Raw genomic sequence first — 22,547 nt, 5'->3', positions numbered from 1 at the left:
GTGGAATATTTCTATACATTCCTATAGCACAGCATCGAGATTTCTATACATTTCTACAGCACAGCATCGTCAAAGTTGACAAATGATTTCAAAGTGGTAACTATTATGGAATTTTGCAGCACAAGTTAATGATATTTCCTTGTGGATCATGGTGTACCTGATCGCTGCCTTCACTTCAGTTTGTCATCAATTTCCACCCTTTGAGGTTTTTTTTCTCTTTTCGTGCAGAGCAGTCTCAGCTGTTTTGTGGCAGGCCAGTAGTACACGTACACACACGCTCTCTCTACATGGCCACCTTTTGCCCTCCACAGTCTTAGTGAGGGGCCTGTCTGGCCAGCTCCAGCATGTAGCAGAGAGGAGCATCTGGCCCTTTGTGACTGGAAACTTGCTGGGTAACTGATTCCTTATGCAGAATTAAGGATGCTGAAACAGACCCTGATGACAGCGAAGCTTTCATGAGAGGGTTCAAGAAGTTGACATTGATGCCTTGGAACAGTTGAAAAGAAATAATGACGTGGAAGTGAACTAATATAAATAATTTAATAGGAAATCTCTGTGCAGTCTCAAATATAGTCCTTTTTTGTTCTGAAATATGTCAGTGTCTGGCTATTTTGCTGGTGTTATGGAGCCAATATAAAGATCTAGAAAAGTTGTAAAATATTGTCACAAGCAGAATAGCAGAGTCAGCGTTTAAAAAGAGGAGCAGTTTTTCAGAGAACAAATTATGCAAAGTAAGATCAGGGGAGGGAAGGAGCACTTTACCCATAAAAATCATAGCATTTGACCATTACCCTGTATGTGAACTTAATGGTGTAGAAGTTGACAATTTTACAGCATACTGGACAAAACTACTGGAAAGTAAGTTTCTCAGTCTTGGGAAAAAATTGAACAAGGCTAGCCTGTTATCCAAGTAACTTGAGAAATATCCCTCTGATCACAGTTAATGCTTTCCTCATTAGAACTGATATTTTTAATTTTTATTTATTTATTTACTAAAAAAGAAGTTGGGGCAGAAGCTGGCCATTATTACTAGGCAATGAAATATGAATAATCATCAACACTCTTATATAAAACAGCTAGAGATGGTTGCTAATATCCTTTGCTGGAGTAGTCAGGGTCATTTGGAATATCAATTTACATCAATGTATAAAATAAAATGAAAATAATATGCAATTATCCACCACCTTTTAGTATGTTTTTTATACTGATGCATTTAAAATATTTTGTCAGGGGTTGCATTCTCTTTGCAGTGAGTGTGCCTTTGTGTGTGCATAGCTAGGAGTTTTGTGTGAGCAGACTTTCTGTCCTTTAGTTTTTGAAGCCTTTTGGCTTAGGTTTATGTGGCTTAACGATGTTTTAATAAAAGATTAGACTATCATATAAAGTTGTCCTTAGCAGCATGAATATTGGAACAAAACACAGTTTTAGTAGACTTAATCTGTAACAGTTTTCTGGGTTTGAGACAACGTTTGTATATACTACTCTGTGAGGCAGTGGACTTAACCTGCCACCAAAACCAAAACATAAGATTTTCTTTGGGGTTGTGTTTTGGTTTTGTTTATTTTGTTTTTTTTTCCCCAGGAGTCCTCTCCTGCTATCTGATTGCAGTCTAATTTCCATTGTATTCAGTCTGCTATAGAAATACTTGATGTCAGGAAGGAGATATTTACTGGAATACACAAGTCCAGAATTCATCATGATTCAGTGTGAAATCCGCTCACCCTTTGCTCCCCACCCCCTCTTGAATTGGAATGAAATGTGCCTTAAACTGAAGTGAAATACATCACATGCAGCAACAGTGGGCCCTCGCTTCGCCTCTATTCCTGGTGTGAAATCGATACACTATCTTTCCTCCTGACCTGTTCTGTGACCTCCATTGCAGCTTTCATGCTGAACAGCAATTGCTTTGAACAGTCTGGCTCTGCCACAGCTCACAAATGATTCTCAGCTTCTGTCTAAAACTGGTGCTGATAACAAAGGCTTGATTTTAAATAATGCAGTTGTAGTCATCTTCTAATTATGAATTACATGAAAGTGCGTGGTCTTCTATTATTAAACACCTTCAATAGCACGTGCAGTGTGTTTGCAGCCAGAATAACTCCTCTCTGAGGAGACACAGGAGTTCTGTTCTTAAATGTAGCTGATAAAGTTTATGTTGTTATGGAAGAGGAGAAATATGGCAAATACTTAAGTATTTTTAAGTGGCAACACATTTTCCTTTGATTTTATCCCTGACTAATATAGTATTTTTTTTTTTTTTACTAATATTTGAGTTTTCGAAAGTAAAAACATATTAGTAGCCAATGCCTACATTTAAAGTAAGGAGACTGTTCTTGAATCAAGATATTTTAAAGCTGTTGCAAAGCTAAACAAAACCCAATCCTTTGCTTAAAAATAAAAAAAATCAAAAGAGAATGAAAATGCTTTCTCCGTTCCTGATTGCTAACTAATAGTGATTCATGAAGTATCAGGATTTTGAAGATTTATTTGTTTATTTTTGAGTGTGATTTACTGGAGGACTGAAATCAAAGATGAATTGAAGATATAATGGGCATTTATGCTTGCACCAAGAAGTCTATTGTGCTATTAGCTAGATTATTTTAATAGCCTTTACTGGCATTGAATTCAAGAAACTGTGTGAACTGCTGGATAAGCACTCATTTTTCCAAAATTTTATGGTAGGAAATAGGATATCTATGGATTTCTATTATAAAATGAATGTCTCTTAATGGAGCATTCCTCTGCCATTCTACTACCCTCCCCCCCCCCCCCCCCCCCCCCAAAATGTGACTCTAGTAATTTTGCCTTCGTGATTGAAGTAAAAAACGACTTGCAACATAATATGGTTTGCAGAGTAATGCTAAACCCTCTGATGATAGATGGACTGTCTGGAATTTGCTTATTTATGAAACTGTTTACAATGAAATTAATAAAAGAGAATATTGCTCTCCTATATATGTATTAACAACACTTAACCATATAAATAATCTAATCCTTTTATTGCTCCTTCGTGTATTCACTCCAGCTGTTGCCAGCTTAGATTTCTTATATTGTTAGAATCTGGGGAAAGAGAAGTGTATAATAATGGAGTCTGTATAATAGAACCATAAGGGTGGTGTAAAACTCACCACATTTCCAAAACATAATCACATCATTGTAATGTAGAAGATCAAGACATACTTATGGATGCAGTATCACTGTCCAGTAGTAGTATTAAAAAAAACCAAACCAACAAAAAAGCAACCAACAAAAAGAAAAAAAGCTGCTTTAAGATTTCTCTTAAAACATGCCAAAATGGCCTCATAAGAATCAGGTAAATGGGAATCAAAAATAAAATAACAGGTGGTGCTGATGAGAAGCCTTTTTATTCTTTTCCCCTTCTAAGCAAGTTGAAACACTTTTTAAAAAATAAAAAACCCCCTGTACTGCCTTCTTCTGAGGCTTTCAGTGCCACCAGCTGTTTTCTCCCCATTAATACATATAGATAGCCTTGTTTTCACTCTGTTCATGAAGAGGTGTATCTCAAGAAAGATGCCCTTCAGGGTAGGTCCAAGTCAGCAACAGGCAGTGAGTTCACATGTTTGAGTACTCATTCCTGAGACCATTTTCTTAACATCAGCATCTTCCTTTTTGATTGCTATAGGACATCTGTGGTTTCCTGTACAATTATAGGCTTATTTTCATTAATTTTAGACTGATCTGGGTTTGTTTTTAAAAGTAATTTAAAACTTGTGTTGTCCTCTAAATGTGAATGAAGTGACATGATGCAATGCATACAGCTCAACCCAATATTGAAGAATAGGTGGTGTGTGTAGTAGCGTAGTTTCAAGGAGTAATACCCCTGTTCTTTTATCTGCAAACAAACACAAGCTGATATGGTTGCTTACAATGTTGCATAAAAATAATGTTTACGTACTCATGATGAAAATTGTACTTGCAAGACAAGAGGAAGAATTTTTGTTACTTATGACTCAATTCCTGTTCAGATGTGTGTATGTGAATGGGGTGTGTGCACATTTCTGCACACATAGTGCTACAGGCATCAGTTCAACATCTGCAAAAGCTTAGTCTCCAAGTGAGCAAAGGGAAAATAAGCAGTTTGTATTTCCTTGTTGCTGCTGTTGTTTCTTAATAAAAACAGTTTTGGTTGAATGCAATCCTTTCTGCAAGAGTGTATTTTGTGAAGAATAGCTGTACAGTGGTTCAAGAACTGTTTTTGTCACTCACATGTTTAAGATCAATAATGGGGTCCCCTATTCACAGGAGATTAATCAGCTTTAATGATGAGAGACTTAGACTTATAAGACTGTATAGTGCTCAAAAATTTTTTGAAGCCACACATTATGATAAAAATAAAGTGGAAAGTATTTATCATTTTTCCTTCAATGGAATATTCCCTAACAGGATTTTCAAAACATTTTATTAGAGCTAAATTCCCTTAGCCAGAGGTTTGTTTTGTTTTTTAATTATTGTTGTGAATATGAACAAGTAATACAGGGTATGTTCCCTCCAATGAATTGCTGTGCAACAAGGCTTGATGCTAATTCTACCTTTCCCAAAATCTGATATCAAGCAATTTATCTTCTAAATAATACTCCTGAGTACTAAACCTGAAATGTTTTGGCTCCAGCCCAAGTCAAACTTCAGGAAGCTTATTCTCAGGAGCATATTCCCTATCTCTGTAAATTTAATTGTTATAATGAATAGAATACACGTGTCAAGGTATTACTTATGAGTTTTACCTGTTTACTTTTTGTTCCTGAAACAGAAACATCAAAATGACAGCATGAAGACCATATAAAGGATTTAGAGACAAATTATTAATTTCTTCTTTTTCAAAAAGGGAAAAAAAGTTCTGAGAGAGAAACCTGCCAAACTGGACTATCGCTTCATCTGCGGGGTTTGACAACCTTTAGAACTGATGTACAGCTGGAAATATATTTGCCCCTGTGTTCGACAGAGCTATGCATAAGCACTTTATGCATCATACTGTCCTAGGATTTCCTGTCAACAGAAATGGATGAGTATTAACTACATGAATCCACCAGCAAAAATACTGTATATACTGGGGCACTGGGGATATGAACTTTAAACCTGTGGAAGAAGGTCTATTGCATCAGCAGTTTGGTTTTTTTCCTCCTCATTCACATGTCAGGGAATGAAACCTACAGCCCTAATCAGACCACTTAGATTATGGATTGAAGACTGCATTTAGCTCTGTGGGTCTAGTTCTGCTACTGATTCTATTTTGTCAAAATAATGGCAAAAGGAATGTTAAAATGTTTAAAAAAAATACTTCCCGGTAAAAATATGAGTAAAACTAACCAAGGAGCATTTTACAATAAAAATTCCACAATGTATTTGAATGCAAAAAAAAAATTGCTAAAAACTTAAATGTATTGAAGAAACAAGAACAATTTCAATGCTTAAAAACAGGGCTTTTCTAATCTATTAGAAAATTATTATAAAATATTAATCAGGATGAGAAAAAAGTGTTGTGATATTTTCTGACTGTTAAAACTTTCTGAATATGTCCCCCATTACAGTTTTGTAAGGAAAATTTCATACAGTTATGAGTATTTTAAAAAGACAATGAGATATGCAAGTAGCTCCCTTCTGCTTAGGTTTGTAGAGATTAGAAGAAACTGTGAGGGACTTCTGAGGCACCTCACTGAGCTAACAGGCAGCATAATGACAAATGATTCATTGCTGACAGATGAAACACAGTGCACATTGGAAAAAACCAATTTGAACTACTCATACACATTGCTGGGTTCTAAATTAACTATAATCTAGAGGAAATATGCCTGGATGTCACTGAGGACAGCTCAGTGAAAATCTTTGCTTTAGTGTGCAACACTAAACATAAAAGCAAACAAAATGTTAAGCAATGTTGAGGGAGGGGGTAGAAAATGGTGTTGAAAATGCATCTAATGATACTGTAGTGTGAGCATTATAACAAATATATCGTGGTATATAGATCAGTGGTACAACGTCACTTGAATAATGTGTTCAGTTCTGATTACTGAGAGAAAGAAATAGCAAGAATAGAGTCAGTCTGAAGTAACAAAAATTATTTGTGTTTAACGCAAAGAGGCTGGGTAAGTATCAAGAGAAATAAAATGAGAAATACATGACAAAAATAGTGATATACACTGAATGCTCCTATTTACTATGCCAACAGTGGGAGATGCAAGTGGCTAGAAAGTAAAACTAAAAGTTTACAATTTAAGAATACAAAAACCGTCTCAACCTCCCTCCCTATACTGTATGATTAATTACTGAATTTTGATGCACTCTACATTCTTTATGTGAAAAATACAGAAAGATTTGGAAAGGATTTGACATGTGCTGAAGTACTGAGAACATCCACCATTTCAGCAGGGGATGGACCAAGGGTTGGAAATTCAAGACCTCACTTCATTTCTGTCTGTTACTGACCTGCTCTTTGACCTTGAGATTCACCTCATAGTCTTTCTCAACTGCAGATGTTTGTAGTTGCAAAGGATCCAGAACAAGACCTACAAAACTATTCAACTGGTTAACCTGAAAGTAGTTGCTATGCTTACTTTTTAATCGATATGAAGTCAGGTTCCTATGTAAGAGTAACTATCTGGTTTTTGTTTCTTGTCCCTAGACAGAGGTCCCTGATGATCTCTATGTAAAGATTATTAAATTTCAGAAAACTTAAAAAAAAAGTGATAGAATTATGTATGTTAAAGTAGATGTGAGCCAGCTACAATCCGAATGGACTTCTGAAACAATTTAACCTCAGGGCAGGTATTTTTTCAAAACTGTTCATGCTTTATGTGCTTATAAAATGCAGTAGAATATCAGACCCAAGTAGCATAATCAATATGGATAATTGCTGCAGTCTGTGCTTCTTTATAATATTAGTGGATTGGAGGGGAAAAAAGAGTAAACAACGACAGACTGTGGATATACAACTTAGTTTATCTAATAGTCCAATGCCTTAGAAATGCTTTAAGTCCTTCTAGATGGACGATATTACTGTCAATTTTAGTATAAGGAGCCTCCCCATTGATTTTTTTTTATATTGGAAAAAAACCTTTATGATCATCAAGTGCAGCTGCTGGCCTAACACTGCCAAGTTCACCACTCACCCATGTCACTAAGTGCTACATTTACACATCATTTAAATACCTCCATGGCTGATGACTCCACCACTCTCCTGGACAGGCTCTTTCAGTACTTGGATCACCTTCTTGGTGAAGAAATCTTTCCCAATTTTCAACCTTCCCTACTCCAAGCTGAGGCAGTTTCCTCTTGTCCTGTTGCTTGCTACTAGAGAGAAGAGACAGGTCCCCACTTTGATTCAACCTACTGTCAGGCAGTTGTAGAGAGTGATAAGGTCTCCCCTGAGGCTTTTCTCCAGCCTAAACATGTCCAGCTCCCTCAGCCATTCCTCATCAGACTTGTGCTCCAGACCCTTCACCAGCTCTGTTGCCCTTCTCTGGATATGCTCCAGCGCCTCAATGTCTTTCTTGCAGTGAGACCCAGAACTGGGCACAGGATTTGAGGTGTGGCCTCACCAGTGTCCAGTACAGGGGCAAAATCACTTCTGTAACTCTGCTGGCCACAGTATTTCTGATACAGGCCAAGCTACCACTGGCCTTCTTGGCCACCTGGGCACACATTGATTCATGTTCAGCTGTTGTCAGCCACCACCCCCAGGTCTTTTTCTGCTGATCAGCTTTCCAGCCACTCTTCCCCTAGCCTTTAGCACTGCCAAGTGTAGGACCTGGCTCTTCATCTTGTTGAACCTCCTTCGTTTTGCCTTGCTTCATTGATCCAGCCTGTCCAGATCTGTCTGAAAAGCCTTCCGGTCCTCCAGCAGATTGATATTCCTGCCGAAATTCCTGTCATCTGCAATCTGATTAAAGGCATTAAACAGGACTGCACCTAATACTGAGCCTTGGGGAATACCATTTGTGGCTGGTCACCAGCTGGATTTAACTCCATTCACCTCCATTCCATGGCTCTGGCCATCCAGTCAAAGTTTTACCCACTGAAGAGAACACCCATCTAAGCCATGAGCAGCCAGTTTCTCCAGGGGAATGCTGTGGGAAATGGTTTCAAAGGTTTTACTGGAGTCCAGGTAGCTTGCATCCACAGCCCTGTCCACTAAGTGGGGTCACTCTAGCTTGGAAGGAGGTTAGTTTAGTCCAGCAGGACATGCCTTTCACAAGCCCGTGCTGCCTGGGCCTGGCCCCAGGTTGTCTTTTATGTGCCATGTGATGGCACTCAAGATGATCTGTTCTGTGGCAAACCTTCCCTGACACTGAGGTCAGGTTGAGAGGCCAGTAGTTATCTGGATCTTCCTTCCAGCCCTTCTTGTAGGTGGGCATCACTTTTGCCAGCCTCTGGTCACCTGGGACACGTCCCCCGCCATTGGCCAGGACTGCTGGTAAATGCTGAAAGTTGTCTTAGTGAACACTTCCACCATATTCCTCAGTACCCTGGGTTGGATCCCATCTGCCCCCATAGACTTGTGTATGTCTAAATGGTCTATGAGGTCACTGACCATTTCCTCATGGATTATGGGGGCTTTTTTGCTGATCCTGGTCCCTATCTTCCAGCTCAGAAAGCTGGGTACCCAGAGAGCAACAGGTCTTACTAATAAAGACTGAGGTAAAGAAGTCATTAAGTATCTCAGCTGCCTCTCCTTCCTTGCTTATCCCTTCTGAAGAGTGTACAGCCATCCATTGCAGCACTCTGATTATGTGAATCATCCCACCATGTTTCCATGATGGCAACTCTCAGAAAAGTGATGGCAGTTTTCCTGCTGCACAGTGGTTTTCAGCTCCTCCTGTCTGTTGCTTGTGCTGTGTGTATTGGTGTAGAGGCACTTAAGTTGGGCTATTGAGCCCAACAGCTTCTTGGGGAAGAGTGATGCCTTTTCCTGGTCTTAAAATCAAGAGGCATCCACGGTTAGAAGGGGAAAAGGGATTTTACCTTGGTATTTATTCTTAAGGATCCTTAGGTGTACACGTCCAGGTCATATGCATCAAGATGTACCCCACCGAGTCTTTCCCTGTGTCTCTGTGTCTCTTCTTGTCCCAAGAGTGTCGTGTGTGTGTGTGTGTGTCCCCCCAACATTGGGTATAACATTATAGGCTTTTCTAATTAGCATATCTCTCAAAGATTCCCCAATGAGAGGTTCAAGTGAGCCCCCCCTCCCCAAGGAACCTTCCCCTGGATGGTTCTATCTTGGTTTACAGAATGTGTTCTGGAGAGGACCTTGGGGTCTGGGGCACACTGATCCCTAGCTACGAAGCTTCTAAGATGTTTAGTCTCTTAGCTTAACAAACAAGTCTAAGAATGTAGGCAAAAAGCACGGGGAATACAGAAGTTGTAAAAAGGTATAACAGGGGTATAAAAGAAAAAGCAAAAATTTTCATGGCATCAAGAGAAGCCTTAATTCCTACATCACCATTCTCATGCACTTGTGTGGTTTCTAGCACATCAATAATCCTTGTGACTTTGCTGCCACACAGATGTCCGTTCCCTGCCTTCAGTGAAATGGCAGACCAAAGGACCTCGTCATCACATCCCCCAAACGTCAGTGTGCTGTCTCCTGGTTTATCTCATGAGCCTAGTTTTAACTCTTTTTACTTTAAAAGCTAGCTTAAAACTCATCCAATGAACCCTGTTAACTCCTGGGCAAAGATCCCTTTTCCCCTTTGAGACAGTTGTATCCCTTATTTCCAGCAGGTCACCTGTTTGTAAATCAACCCTTGATCAAAAACCCCTGAAATTCTGCTAGTAACACCAGGCTTGCAGCCAGGCATTAATTGGCTGGTTCTTCTTGTTTTTTTCCTCATCATTCCCTACAGTTTTGAAGACAGGGAAGAGAGGAGTAGGATAGTGGAAAAGCCAAACCTGAATTTTGTGATGAGTGGGGACACCTACTTGCAAGTCGTCCAAAGCGTTATTAATTTCCTGTTCAGGTATCTTACTGTACAGTGCAGTAAAGACTGGGGATATCCATAGAGGACTCTGTTTTAGGCAGCAGGTGAGCACACACGTGGACTATAAGGGACACTTATTTCTAGAAACAGTGTTTATACTGATGGTATTCTATCATACGTTTTGGATGTGCCTCTGAGCTATTGTGTGTTCTTCTGGCCTACACTGGTGTTCCTTAAATCTTGACTTGATTGTATTTTTAGGGAATATTGTGACACTTCTATATTGTCTTTGGAATCCGATGGAGTAGAAAGCACATTGAAGTTTTTTTTTCTCCTGACTAGCATACAGACTAGGGGTAGAGATGATTGGTGATTCTAGTGATGGCCTGACTACTTGAGCCCTTTCCTTTCTTCAGGGGGTGGCAGAGATATCGAAAATGTCATACAGAAGGCCCAAGTAGCTTATTCTCCTTTTTTCTCTCAATATTGATCAAATCAACAGAATAATTGTCTACACTCCTCTCTGGGTTACAATCACTCAGTCTTCTGTCACGTGGTAGGAAGAAATCTCATACCATATCTGATGTTTTAGCTTTTAAATACTGAAATATAAAGAGGAAAGTATGACTATAACTGTATCAATTAAGTTACTCATATATGTAGCTTGAATAAAAAAGTGGTAGGACCTCATTCTAAACATGTCTATGCACAAAAATTAAATAAGAAACTAAGGAAAGAGCATATGGGGATATATAGAAAGCTGAAGTAATATAGGGGAAAACCTGGCCAGAGTTCAAACTAAAGAAGATAGACAAGCTTTCATTTGAAAAATTCAAATACATCTGCGTTTCTGCAATCTCTTCTATTCCATGGCTGATACCACTTTAGTTTTAGCTATGAGGCATGAGGTGGTAACTTGTTTTTCTTTTCTTGTGATAAAATTCTGGATATTCTATACTCACAAAATGGAAAATGCTAGTGAAATAATTTAATGTTTGTTAAAAAAAAAATCACAGTAATTAGAAACCTTGAACCAGACACATGTAGCTTGATTGGCATCTTAGTATTATGTTTCCCAGGGACCAACAGTTTTGGATGTCTAGGGCTGTCTGAATCTAAGCCCTCACACTCTTCATTCCTAAATTTTCAATGAAAAAACCCTTGTCCTCTGGAAGCAGTGTTACTGTGCTGATATTTGCAGGGTAAAATAGAAGCAAAAAGTTGTTCAGAATAGATTTCTTAGCTCTGAGGGAGGAAGCTCCTAATTCACACTATTTTTACTAATTAGGAGTTGAATCCCTGAATGTAAGAGCTTTCCTACACAGAAAATCCTTCCACCACCAAGCCTGTGTTACTACTGCAAGCTCGAAAAATAATGTTGATCTGTGGAGGTGTGGAAAAGAAGCAGAAAGCAGCAGTGTGTGAGAACCACAGGGTTAAATGTAACACCTTGACCTCTGCCAAGAATTATCTCAGAATTCTTAGGAGACAGGAACAAAAGGGAAAATAACATAGATTTTGCACGATTTCTGTTTTATTTTCAAATATTTTATGGGGATAATTATTTCAGTGTTTGGAAATTAAGTGAGATTTAACTCTAGCACCAGATCTCAACTTTACCAGTTACACAGCAAAAATGAGGGGAGAAAAATATTCACTACAGCCTACGAAGTCTCCATAAAAATGAGCTCAAGAACCCAGAAGAACTTACAAATTGCCACCTTGAGTAAGAACTGTCAGCTACCTCCTAACTGTGAGGTTTGCAGTTAGAACACTTAGGGTTTTTTCCTATTGCCCATGTTGCATTCAGTGAGTTCTCATCCACACCAGGCCATCAGGGAGCCTCAGACCCAGCATTGTCTTAGACCAGGAGCATATGTATAATGCTGACTGTCATTTGCTCCATAGCAGTTCTTCTGGCCCATCTGATTATGAAGTGTGGCAAAAAGCTGTTCTTTGCTTCTCTCACAAGAGAAAAAAATCAAAATAGATGAATAACCACCCCAAATCATCTCCATGGTCTTTTAAGAGGAAGAAGAAAGCAGCCCCTCAAGCTCTCCTCTGATTTGCCTTGCGAGAGTCTGCTGACAGCAGTACATTAGGTTGACTTTCTGTGAACTCTTTCATGAAATCACTTTGTTAAATTGCTTAATGAAGTAACGAGCTCTAGTTGAATATTTGAAAGCCAGAGACCAAACAGTACAAAAAACCTAATTAATTCTGGGACAGTCTTGTTTCACTATCCACTCCAAATAGCTATATGAGCTATGATCTCAATCTTCTGTAGGGAACTATGACTTTTTTAAAAAGAAAGTATTAGTACATGGCAAGTTTGGATGCTGAAACATTAGGTGCATATATAAACAGCTAATTTTAAAGAAAATCACCTTGGAATTGGTGTAAAATATTGTTGCACCTTGAGATTATATCTTTTCTGAAGAAAGAACTTATATCTCTATAGAAAACATTATTAGACTTTTTCCTTCTGGCAGGATATATATAGAGTAGTAATTTTAAGGCTTCACATCTATATTTAGAAAGAACTTCAATTCTAGGAACTTTCTGGATTCTATGCAAGGCATGCCAGTCCAGGTACTATCTGGTATTTTTGACTCCCACAAAAAAGGCCATTTTTTAAAAAAACCCCTTGTACCCATTCATGTAGGACATATTGGAAATTTACAGAGTCTATATGTCATGCTTAACTGTGAATTTTCTTGCTTTCCAAGATTATTAGCTATTTGCATTGTTTCACTTAAGTTTTTTTTTTGGTTTTTTTTTTTTTTTGGTAGTTTAATACCTTACTTATCAGAGAAAAGCAGGGTCCAGTTAGTTAAGGTTTCAGTTGTACGTGGAACGCAACTTCCTAAGCTTGTCATGCATCAAACTGTTATGGCTGGCAATTGTTTAAAAAAATTCATTTTGTTATGAACTAGCCTGTTTTCAACTGGGCTGTTCAGAGATGGATTGCTTTCTGGAGTTTTTGACAGGTGTAATTGTTAAGGCGTCATCTGTTCTTGTTTGCACAAAATACATTTTAGCCAACTGTAGGACTTGCCCGCTAATCTTTCTCACATCATTCCATTCTTTGCTTGCCACTAGACAAATCCCCTGTTATTTGACCAGATGGTGGAAAATCCATTCTCATGATAAGTTGCTTCTAGTTTGCATTTAGATTACCTGCAAAAATGGAACAATTTACTACTCTGCCTCTAACCATCTCTTTCCTCCTTTTTTCCCTTAGTTTGACTTCTTGTAACTAATTATTTAAATTCTGCCCTGTGAGTTAAAATTAGTCATAGCTTACACATTTCACATGTATGTAAATGCACTTAAGTTCCACCTCAAGTTTTATGATGAATCCATCTAGAGTTTAGTGACACATAAAGAAACGAAGATGAGCTGTCTAATGTGCAAACACAGCAGTTTGTAATCCTTTCACATCTGAGGTGATACTTTTGAACTTTTTAGGGAAAGTGTGCAATGTCTAAAAACCAAGGTCAGGTGTGAGAGTGCACCAAGCATCATCATCTTACAGCACACCCCCTAAGGAATAGTGGATACAAATATTAAGTGAAATATCACGTTTCATGCAGTGTTTGTAGGCATTTTGTCTGGTATATTTCTGGCTTCTTTGGAAAATAACCTGCAGTACAGAGGTGTAGATAGTTATAACCTAAAACTCATTTTTGCTGTTATTATTATGAAATGGCAACTTTTACTCTGTCTAAAAGCTTACATGAGAATAGGTGTTTGTCTCTTAAATCAGTCAAAATTCAACTAAAATTGGGGTGAGCTAACCACTGCAAATTGATCAAGCTCAAATACTCTTTAGTGCTCTAATTTTTAACAAAGAGAAGCATACAAGAAATCAATTTCAAAGCATAAAATAGAACAAGAATATACAGTACCTAGAGTAAATAGCCAATATACAGTTTTATCTTCAGCTAAATCAATTTTGTAAGTGGAACCTGAGGCAGAGTATATCTGCTGACATAATATGGTAAGAAAAGTTAACAAAATTAATTTGGTGAAGGTTGCCTAAAATAATTTTCTTTTTTTTTTTTTTTTTTTTAAGAGAGAGGAAAAAATACCCCATCACCAAGACTGATTGTCTTGGTAAACTTTTTTTGGATCCTAATCACTAATTCTTGCAACTTGATTTTATGTTTTGTGGGTTTGTTGTTGTTTTTGTTTGTTTGTTTGTTTTAGTAAGGAATTCCGAATAAGCTTTTCTATGAGGAAGTTTTACCTTCTGACCCATAATGTCATAGTTACCAGATGATCATTAATTGTAAATGTAAATCTATAAATGACAGCTAAAATACATAGGGCGAGGGCAAATGTGTGTGGTGGTGTTTGGCAACTTTTAAATACGTAAAATAAAACTGTGGTTATTATTCAGCAGGAAGGTCCATTTATGGAAATACATTTATTATGCTAAAATAAACCTTAGCAATAAGAGACAAACATCATACAAGAAAACAAAAGAGTTTTTTTTTCCTCCCTAAAACATTGGTGTAGGTTGCAGTTAGAAATCTGATGTGCACTTTGAAATGTATTCCAGAGTGTTTCAGGACTGTGATGTTTCAGGTTAAGTGCAATAAGCCCCATTCTGTGCTAACTCAGATGCTGTGCAATCTTGATGAAGTCAGTGGGATTTTAAGAGATTTACGTTGATGTCTTATTTAGCTTGGTGTTTGGGGATATGATTTGGTTTTTTTCCTATTATTATTTATTTCAGCAGAGAGGGAATAGGTGAGAGTTAAATAACTCATTAAAGAAAATTTTTAGAGAGCATTGGGTAATTGGCCGGGTCCAAAAAAGTTCATAGGATCTTGGCTCCTGAAGTGGAATCAGCTCTATGCAGCGCAAAGGAAGGCTCGGACCATGACCCACAGTAGCTGCTGTTTATAGAGCCTTATATATTGCTTAATTTAAAACCAAAATCAACCCCCACTCCCCCACCCCCTCAGTGCTCCCCACTCTCCAAAAAAGTTCTAACCTAATTCTGACTAGATGTAAAGCAGGATTGTGGTTCACAGTCCAAACCTCTGATCTGGGCTTGAATCACAGAATGGCTGGGGGTGGAAGGGATCTCTTGTCCAGCCCCTCTGGGTTGCAGAAACAGTTCTCTGGACCTGGTTGCCTAGGATCATGTCCAGGAGGATGTTGACTCTCTCCATGGTGGAGACTCCACAATCTCTTTGTTCCAGTTCTCCATCATCCTTGCAGTAAAAAAGTGTTTCCTGATGTTCAAATGCCAACCTCCTGTGTTTCAATTTCTCTGTTATCTGAAAAAAGAGCAAAAAATAAACCAACCAAACAAAAGCTGGCTGACATGTATTCTACACATGCTTGGTGCAGTGAATACTTATTTAGGACCTATTTAATCACAAGGGTGTTCAAATCCACATCTTCCACTTCCCCAAAGAATACTATAACTGCTTCAGAATAAAGGTTTTCTGGAGTGAGCTGTATTCTGCTGCACTTGTTTAACTGCTCAAGTAATAGCCAGTATTTACTATTCCAGACTCATTTGGCCAAAGAAGTGGTTGGAAGAAAGAACATAATTCTGAAGGCCTGTGATGAGGGAACTCATCTGGGAAGGATTCTGATAGTTTTTGCAAGGATTGCTTATGCATTTTTTAATAACTCTTAATACAACCTGCTCTCACTGTCTCACTTTGTTTCATCCAATGAATCCTGATTTTTTTTCTTTAATAGTGCTGTTGTTTTAGTGGGAGGAGTTAACATGTCCCTCGTTTTAGGAGTCTGTGGTAATTTTTGGAGAGTGGAAGATGTGTGTTTGAGTATCCTCTGGCTGAGGCATTGAGAGACTTGTTCTCCAGTGTCTTTGCTGAAGCAATGAAAAAACAGGCATCTCTTCTAGTCTTGTATCACAAAGCAAAAAACAAACAAACAAAACAAATTACAGAAGGACTTAAATTTGGACATTTCATCAGCCAGTGTGATGATGGACTAAAGATTTTGAATCTTGAGTTTTCTTTGACGTAGACATTTCTGTGTGATGAAAAGGGAAAGGCTTGTGTCTCCCAGGCACTCACGACATAGAGGAAATTCTCCTATATCCCCTGTACTAGCTGACATGGTTCCCTGCAGGTAGCATTTGTGCTTTAAATCCCATTTTAAGATACTTAAATTTCTTTGCATGGCGTATATGGTACTTAGACATCTAACTTAAAGGCCCCAGGTATTACAATAAATAAGTCTCTCTGATAATGTCTTAATTAGTGAATGCAGGAATATCCCAGAATTCAGAGGTGTTTGGTCCTGCCTTCATCATAGACCTGTCTCCTTTCTTCTGCCTCTGGGGTCCCACGGGGCGAAAGCAGTGCTGAGGCCTGTTTAAACCAGGTTTCTACTTTAAATGAGCAAGGGACTAGGGCTGTAAAGACATGAAATTGTTTGCACTTGACACACTGTAGGAGCAGTCTTATTGAGGAAGGTCCTCAGTTTCCACAGTAGATAACTTTCCATTTGCTTGTAGAGCTTGTAGCTGGAGAATGATACTAATTTTTTTTCTCAAACCTGCAGTCTCAAATTACTGTTGAAACAATTTTAAAAACCAAGATTAGCTCAGAGATGTTAATACTATAAAAATAATGATAACATAAAATAATTCTCTATTCACTAGAATATTTATTTATAAAAAATCTTAGCCTAAAATTCTGCATTTGAAAAATCTGTAAAATTTCTCAAATAATTTATCCCTACTCCAGTGAAATACTATTAAATTACAAGGGAAGAAGGTATTAATTTGTGGAAGATACAAAAGCATCTAAAATGTGTTTTTATCCAGAGAAGAGGGAGGAAAGAAAAGAAAGAAAATTGGTGGGTACTGTTTTGTGTGCAATTCCCAAGTATATTTTAAAAACAACATTGAATTTTTATAGCCAAATTATATTTTCTGCTAACGCAGAGCTGGGGAGGGATGAATAAGAGAATGATTGACAAATCTTTTAGGGCCTGATTTTACAAGATGCTGCGCACCTCCTGATTGCTGCCAATCACTTTCCTTTTCTTTCACTCGATCCGAGAACATATGGCATTATTCAGATGGTGCTGAGCACCTTCAATCACAGTCCTCATAATACCACAACATCCTCATTCTGTGCAAATGTGAGAATTGCTGTTGACATTTTAAATTGGAGGGTTATTTGGTCTTTGTCTGGACAAACTCCCAGCTGACATAAATGAATGTTCTGCCTGAGGAAGGATTGAAACAGTAAACAATAAATAATCAATTTTATAAGCACTACTGTATATATACAAACTACATGAAGTATCAATTTGATTTATGAAATTCCATACCTCTTCCACTTTTATTTGATGGGGAAAAAAGCACCATTCTTGTGGAGAATTGAAGTTCAGTTTACTCTCAGTGCAAATTTTGAAAAGTGGAAACTGTGGGTGTTATGTGCACAAGGCAGTTGATTTAAAGAGATCAGAAAGGCATTTAATTTAAAAATAAAACTTAAAAAATCAATTTCAACATACTGATTTGTCCTGCATTACAGTTACCTGTAGAGATCCTCTAGTCATGTCTATCTGTTTTTGATGCCTCTACAGAATAACTGTCCAGCATCCTCTGCCCAACCAATCAGAATGTAGGAAAATCTACCGATATGACGGAATCTACTGTGAATCTACCTACCAGAAGTATGTTGAAATCTGTGTGAGTCTTGCCTCTAGCTCGTGCATTTAGTGCTCGTGCTCTCCTGCTATTCAGAAATTACACGTGTGTTGAAACTCTACACTTGTGTGCAAAACCTCTACAGCAGGGACAGAAGTATGTTGTTTCATTCTTTGGGATTGTGCTCTAAAAGCTAAAAAGCAAATAAAAAAACCCTAAGACTTTACTAAATCTCTTAGGTATGCTTCTGTACAGTGCAATAAACAAGAGTGTACACGCTAGAAAATCTAGGCAAAATGTATTGCACAGGTGCTTCACATCTTAGCGATTTGAAAGGTGTGTTATGTATAAATTAGCTGTCACTTTTTTTCAGTCATGTAATGGAATGATGAGTTGTAATTTGCATAATCCTTTAAGAAGTCAAATTATACTGTCATGTAGCAGACTTAACATGCTAGCTAGGATTTCATAGCTTTGAAGCTAATTAGTATGTACCTTACAGGACAGTTAAATTGAAGTTGAGTCCTCTTTCTTTGCAGTCATTTGCCTTTGTCCGTTGCCCTAACAGAGCCCGCTTTTGTGCGTAACTCAAGATCATTACTGGTGCTTCTGACAAAAAAGCTTTTGCTCTGGGCAGGCAAATGCAAAGTGCTTGACTTCTGTTAGTTTCGCAAGCAGTGAAATTTCTATTTTACTGCAACAAGGATTTAATTATCTATTTCGACATAGAATCAAAAAAGTATATATTTAACAGGTGTATTGCAGATGATTTTGTATTAATATATTGCAAATGCATTATGAATTCTCTGTTATCTCACTGGATTTTGAAACTGCATTCTGTCACTTAGTGTTTGCTTTTCATGCTCCAACTATATTCCTGTTTTGTGTACCAGTGTTACCATTATCATCCTCTGTATAACATTTCATTTTCCAATCACCCCTTAACTTCTAAAAATTACTTGTACTTTGCATTAAAACAAAATGTTTCTTTGGCAAGGGCAGTCATACTCATTATGGTTTTTGGATCATATTCTCTCATTCCCTCTTTTGATTCTATAACCTGCTGCTTGTTTCCTGAATCTTTTCTCTTAGTAATAGGTACAACCACATCAGTAAAAGCTGTTACTTGGATGTAAATGAAGACTATCGTTTTGGTTTACAGAAGTGAGAGGAAAAGAGAAATCTAGATTTATCAAAATAATTACAGCATCAGTGTAACTTGGTGAGCCAAAATGAAAATCTGACCTCTTGCTTGGCTTTTTTTTTTGTGAATGGCTACTTTTGGTGTGAGAATGATTTATTCCTGATTTACATAGACAGAAATACTTCCTGGACATTCTGAGTTTTTTGTGGCTTTTCCCTTCTATCTCTCTAAATAATGGCAGTGTCCAGGGTAACTGAAGCAGTCTACATATAGTATGATTTTAAATGTCACCACAGAACTTAATTTCAGTGGTTTTACTTCTCTTGTAATTTCAGTGAGCGTAAAAATATATTCATTTATTTAGACGTATGAAACAGATTTGTTGTGCACTATTTATATCAGTTTTTAGAACAACTTCAAGATTTTGAAACTTTGTGGAAATAAGAAAACTTGGCACAGTTTGTCATGAGTGTTAAATACAGCGATGGCTTCACTCTGAATGCTGCAGTATAGTTGATTATCTTCATTTTGTTTTTTTAAATTAGATAGAATTTACAGCCAGTATAGTTAAAACCAGCTATCTGTGCTGCCCACAAAATGAAAGAATTGATGTTCCTTTGCAAATGCAAATAAACATCGGCAAAATAGCTTTTCTGGGAAAGAAAAAAAAAGTAAAAATGCAAAAATCAGACTTGTCGTGAAACAGTGTTGATTTTGATATGTTTTGTCATTCCTGAAATGTGAATTATGAAGTATTATAGCCCAGTTCACTTTGCTTGTAAAAAAACATGGATTATTTTTGGGATGCTAGCAGCTAGATCTTTAGAAAGATATAGAGTCCTTTTTGATTAGTGAAATTTTCTCTCAGTACTTCTTCCACACTGCTCAAGGTCTCTGAGGCATTCTTTATGTCTTCTTCCCAATGGATGTTTTTGGTACTTTTTCCCATAGTAATTTATTTCCAAAAATATAATAACAAGTTACTGAAAACTGCTCACTAATCAAGCCAAAAAAAAAAAAAAAAAAAATTCAAGCTATTTTCGTAACACTTTTAAAGCTTTGACTCTAGTGTTTAAAGACATATGAACATTTGGTACTAGATGTTCATGTGCATCTTGTATGCTCAGTCTTTCCCCTGATTACGTTGGGAAAGGAAGAATGGATCTAAAAATGCCACTGGCTGTCAACAGAAATGGCTGCGTGATTCCTTTTTCATGAAGGATAATTTCTGGGCTGGGCACAAAGCAGCAAACCGCTTACTGTGAAAGCTAAGGGAATTTTAAGGGCTGGCCAGGCAGAGTAGGACAGGACAGAGAATCATGGGTTTTGGAACTTGACTTTTTTCCCCTCTACCTCATTTTAAAATTAAAAGAAGTATTATGCAGAGCCTACTCTGGATTTATGCTTGAGCATGTACCTGCTAAAGGTATTTTGTGTAAAGTTACTTAGCAGTTGAAATCGAGATATTCTGATCCTTTCTGTAAAGATTTTAGAGGCTCATACCATGACCTTCTATGCCAAAAGTACTTTTCAGAAAATGTTTGTGGAAGTGACATTTTAAAGCAAATTTTAGTGCTAATACATACTGGAAATAACAGTTTGTAAAAGTTCTTTAAAGTATGGATTAGTAAATACATTCTAGTGCTATTAAAAAAAAATATTGCAAAAAGCTTTTTGCAGCACAAGTTCCTGAGGAACTGGACTATGGTTACATTGGCTAATATGTGCAAAATGGGCAAAATAGTAAATATTCTTATACAGATTTCTCTACACCCTTTATGATATTCTTGCAACTGAGTCTCACAGCTGCTGCTGGATCCCTCACTTGGAGTGGAGTGGAACATAGTTTCAAAAGTTGGTGGCAAAAGACAACAGATTCCTCCCCTCCTACATTGTCCCCCACCTTGGTTGCCATGGGCCCAAGGGGTTTTTTTAGGTCACTAAACATGTAAATGTGCTCTTTAAAAAGATCTGAAGTAAGCTTCAAAATCATTACAAATAATTTCTGTGTTCACTAGTGGTAGGGACTTGTCTCAAGCTATGGAGGTTAAACCAGAGGCCTGTCAGTTACTGGCCTGGAATACAGCTGTCCATCAAGTCCCGAATATTTCCCCTTTTCCAGTCCCCTCAGCTGTAGCAAGGTATGTCCAGGCTCTTTTTTTGGTGATGTCAAACAAAATTGTCAAAAAGAAATATTTCTTTTCAGTTCTAACTACTTCACTGTAACCAAACTGCCAAGGTTTTTCCCTCTGCCCAGACTGAAAAATCTTTCTTCTGCTTGCTCAGCCACTCCTGGTTTGCCCTCTTCCTCACCTTTATGGAGTGTCAGTGAACAAACCATGGGTAGATTATCTCCAAAGACAGATGAAGAGGAGCAGAGCTATGTGCCCATGTTCTTGTTTTACTTGTTGCTAAATTACAAAGAATACTGGCATGTCAGAAAAGAGGGGTTTTGCTTGTCTGCAGGGAATCAGTACAAGCAGAGGATGTCTCAGCGTTTTTTTTGTTCTTAGCCTGGAAGTCACTTCACCAAATGACCATTCAGGATATCACCTGGGTGGCTATTGTGTGTTATCTCCCAGGCAATGGTGGAAGAATCATCTCTTCCTTACTTTTTTCCTGTCCATATTAAGGAGACTTAAAAGTCATGTCTTTCTTAAGGAATATAGACAACAGGGAAAAATTCTATGGTAAACTATTTCTCCTGAAATCAAGAGCGTGGAATAAATATGTAAGGAAAACACCTAGTTCATTTAAATCCCACAAATACAGCTACAGTCTTACTAGCTGTTTTCATTTCTCAGCAAGTTAGTGAAAAGAACATAGAAAGAAGGCTCAGTGATTTCAGTCTAAGGGGAGCAATCTGTCCTGGAAGGGGTAGCTTGGTTACGTACACATTTTCATCCTGAGCCTGTAAATGTTCAAAGCATCCAAACTTGATAGACCAAAGTAAGCTCCTGTCAGACTCCATGTTGAATCAAACTCATAAATATTTGTACAAATGAGAAAAGGAGGTGCAAGCCTAAACTTTCATTCCATTCAGCCTCTAAAGGCTTAAATTCCATTTTATGTATTTATCAGTTTGATATAACAAAGTCAGGATTGGTTTGCATACATGAGAAACCTAATGGCCATACTAAACACAAATGAGAATATAAACCTTTCAACAGGCCAAATAGCTCTCCTGGGGTTTCTAGTGAGGGAATTAAACCAGATGCAGAGCGTGGGAAGATGGGTACTTGAAGTGGTCTGTAGTGCCCATCACCACCTTAATGTGGACAAAGCTGCAAAAAAACTGCAGAAGAGGAGCTAGTGGTTCCAAATGAAGAGCCTTTAACTTTGTCAAAGTGGGTTAGAACTCCCAACTGGCCCCTTGGCAGCTGGGTCTGCTGGTTCAGGTCAGTACAGTCATTTAAGCAGCATAGAAAGGTTGATGATGGATGAGCAGTTGCTGTTTTCTCCATCTTGTTTCTTAGTTGTGGTGCTGCCCATATTGCCTTAGAAAGACATAAGGCTTTTCAGAAATTTTTTTTGTATATTCTGACTCCACTGATGCTATATAGCTAAAGAAAAGATACACTAGTCTTAAACAATTATTTTAGCTCCAGGAAAAATATATAACATGTAAGACAAGGATTATCATTCAGGCTAATGCTGCAGGGTACATGAGTATTTTTTCCAATAATGGCTTCAGGATCCCATGTTTAGGGGTTAACTTAAGAGAGAAATATTGAAGAAGCTGCTATTTAGTTTGCTCTGCTCTCGTAAAACAAGAAGGAGAGGCCACAGTGGATTTCATTTTGTGGCAATGTTC

At 37.8% G+C, this 22,547-nt stretch overlaps 1 protein-coding gene across 5 annotated transcripts in view; it reads left to right on the top strand.

Annotated features, from left to right (window-relative positions):
- NPAS3 (neuronal PAS domain protein 3) overlaps positions 1-22,547 on the top strand; it is a 603,067-nt gene that overhangs the window by 67,370 nt on the left and 513,150 nt on the right. For 2 of the 5 annotated variants that reach the window (XM_032113049.1, XM_032113052.1), the window contains exon 2: positions 17,526-17,615. The exons of the other annotated variants lie outside the window; for them this stretch is intronic. In XM_032113049.1, the coding sequence (XP_031968940.1) occupies positions 17,526-17,615 (90 nt within the window). The remainder of the gene's footprint in view (positions 1-17,525; positions 17,616-22,547) is intronic. 5 annotated transcript variants of the gene reach the window in all.

This window comes from Corvus moneduloides, chromosome 6 (assembly GCF_009650955.1).
Source record: "Corvus moneduloides isolate bCorMon1 chromosome 6, bCorMon1.pri, whole genome shotgun sequence".
In the NCBI taxonomy this organism is placed as follows: domain Eukaryota; kingdom Metazoa; phylum Chordata; class Aves; order Passeriformes; family Corvidae; genus Corvus; species Corvus moneduloides.
The sequence above is the reverse complement of the archived record's forward strand: the minus strand, read 5'-3'. Positions and strand labels throughout refer to the sequence as shown.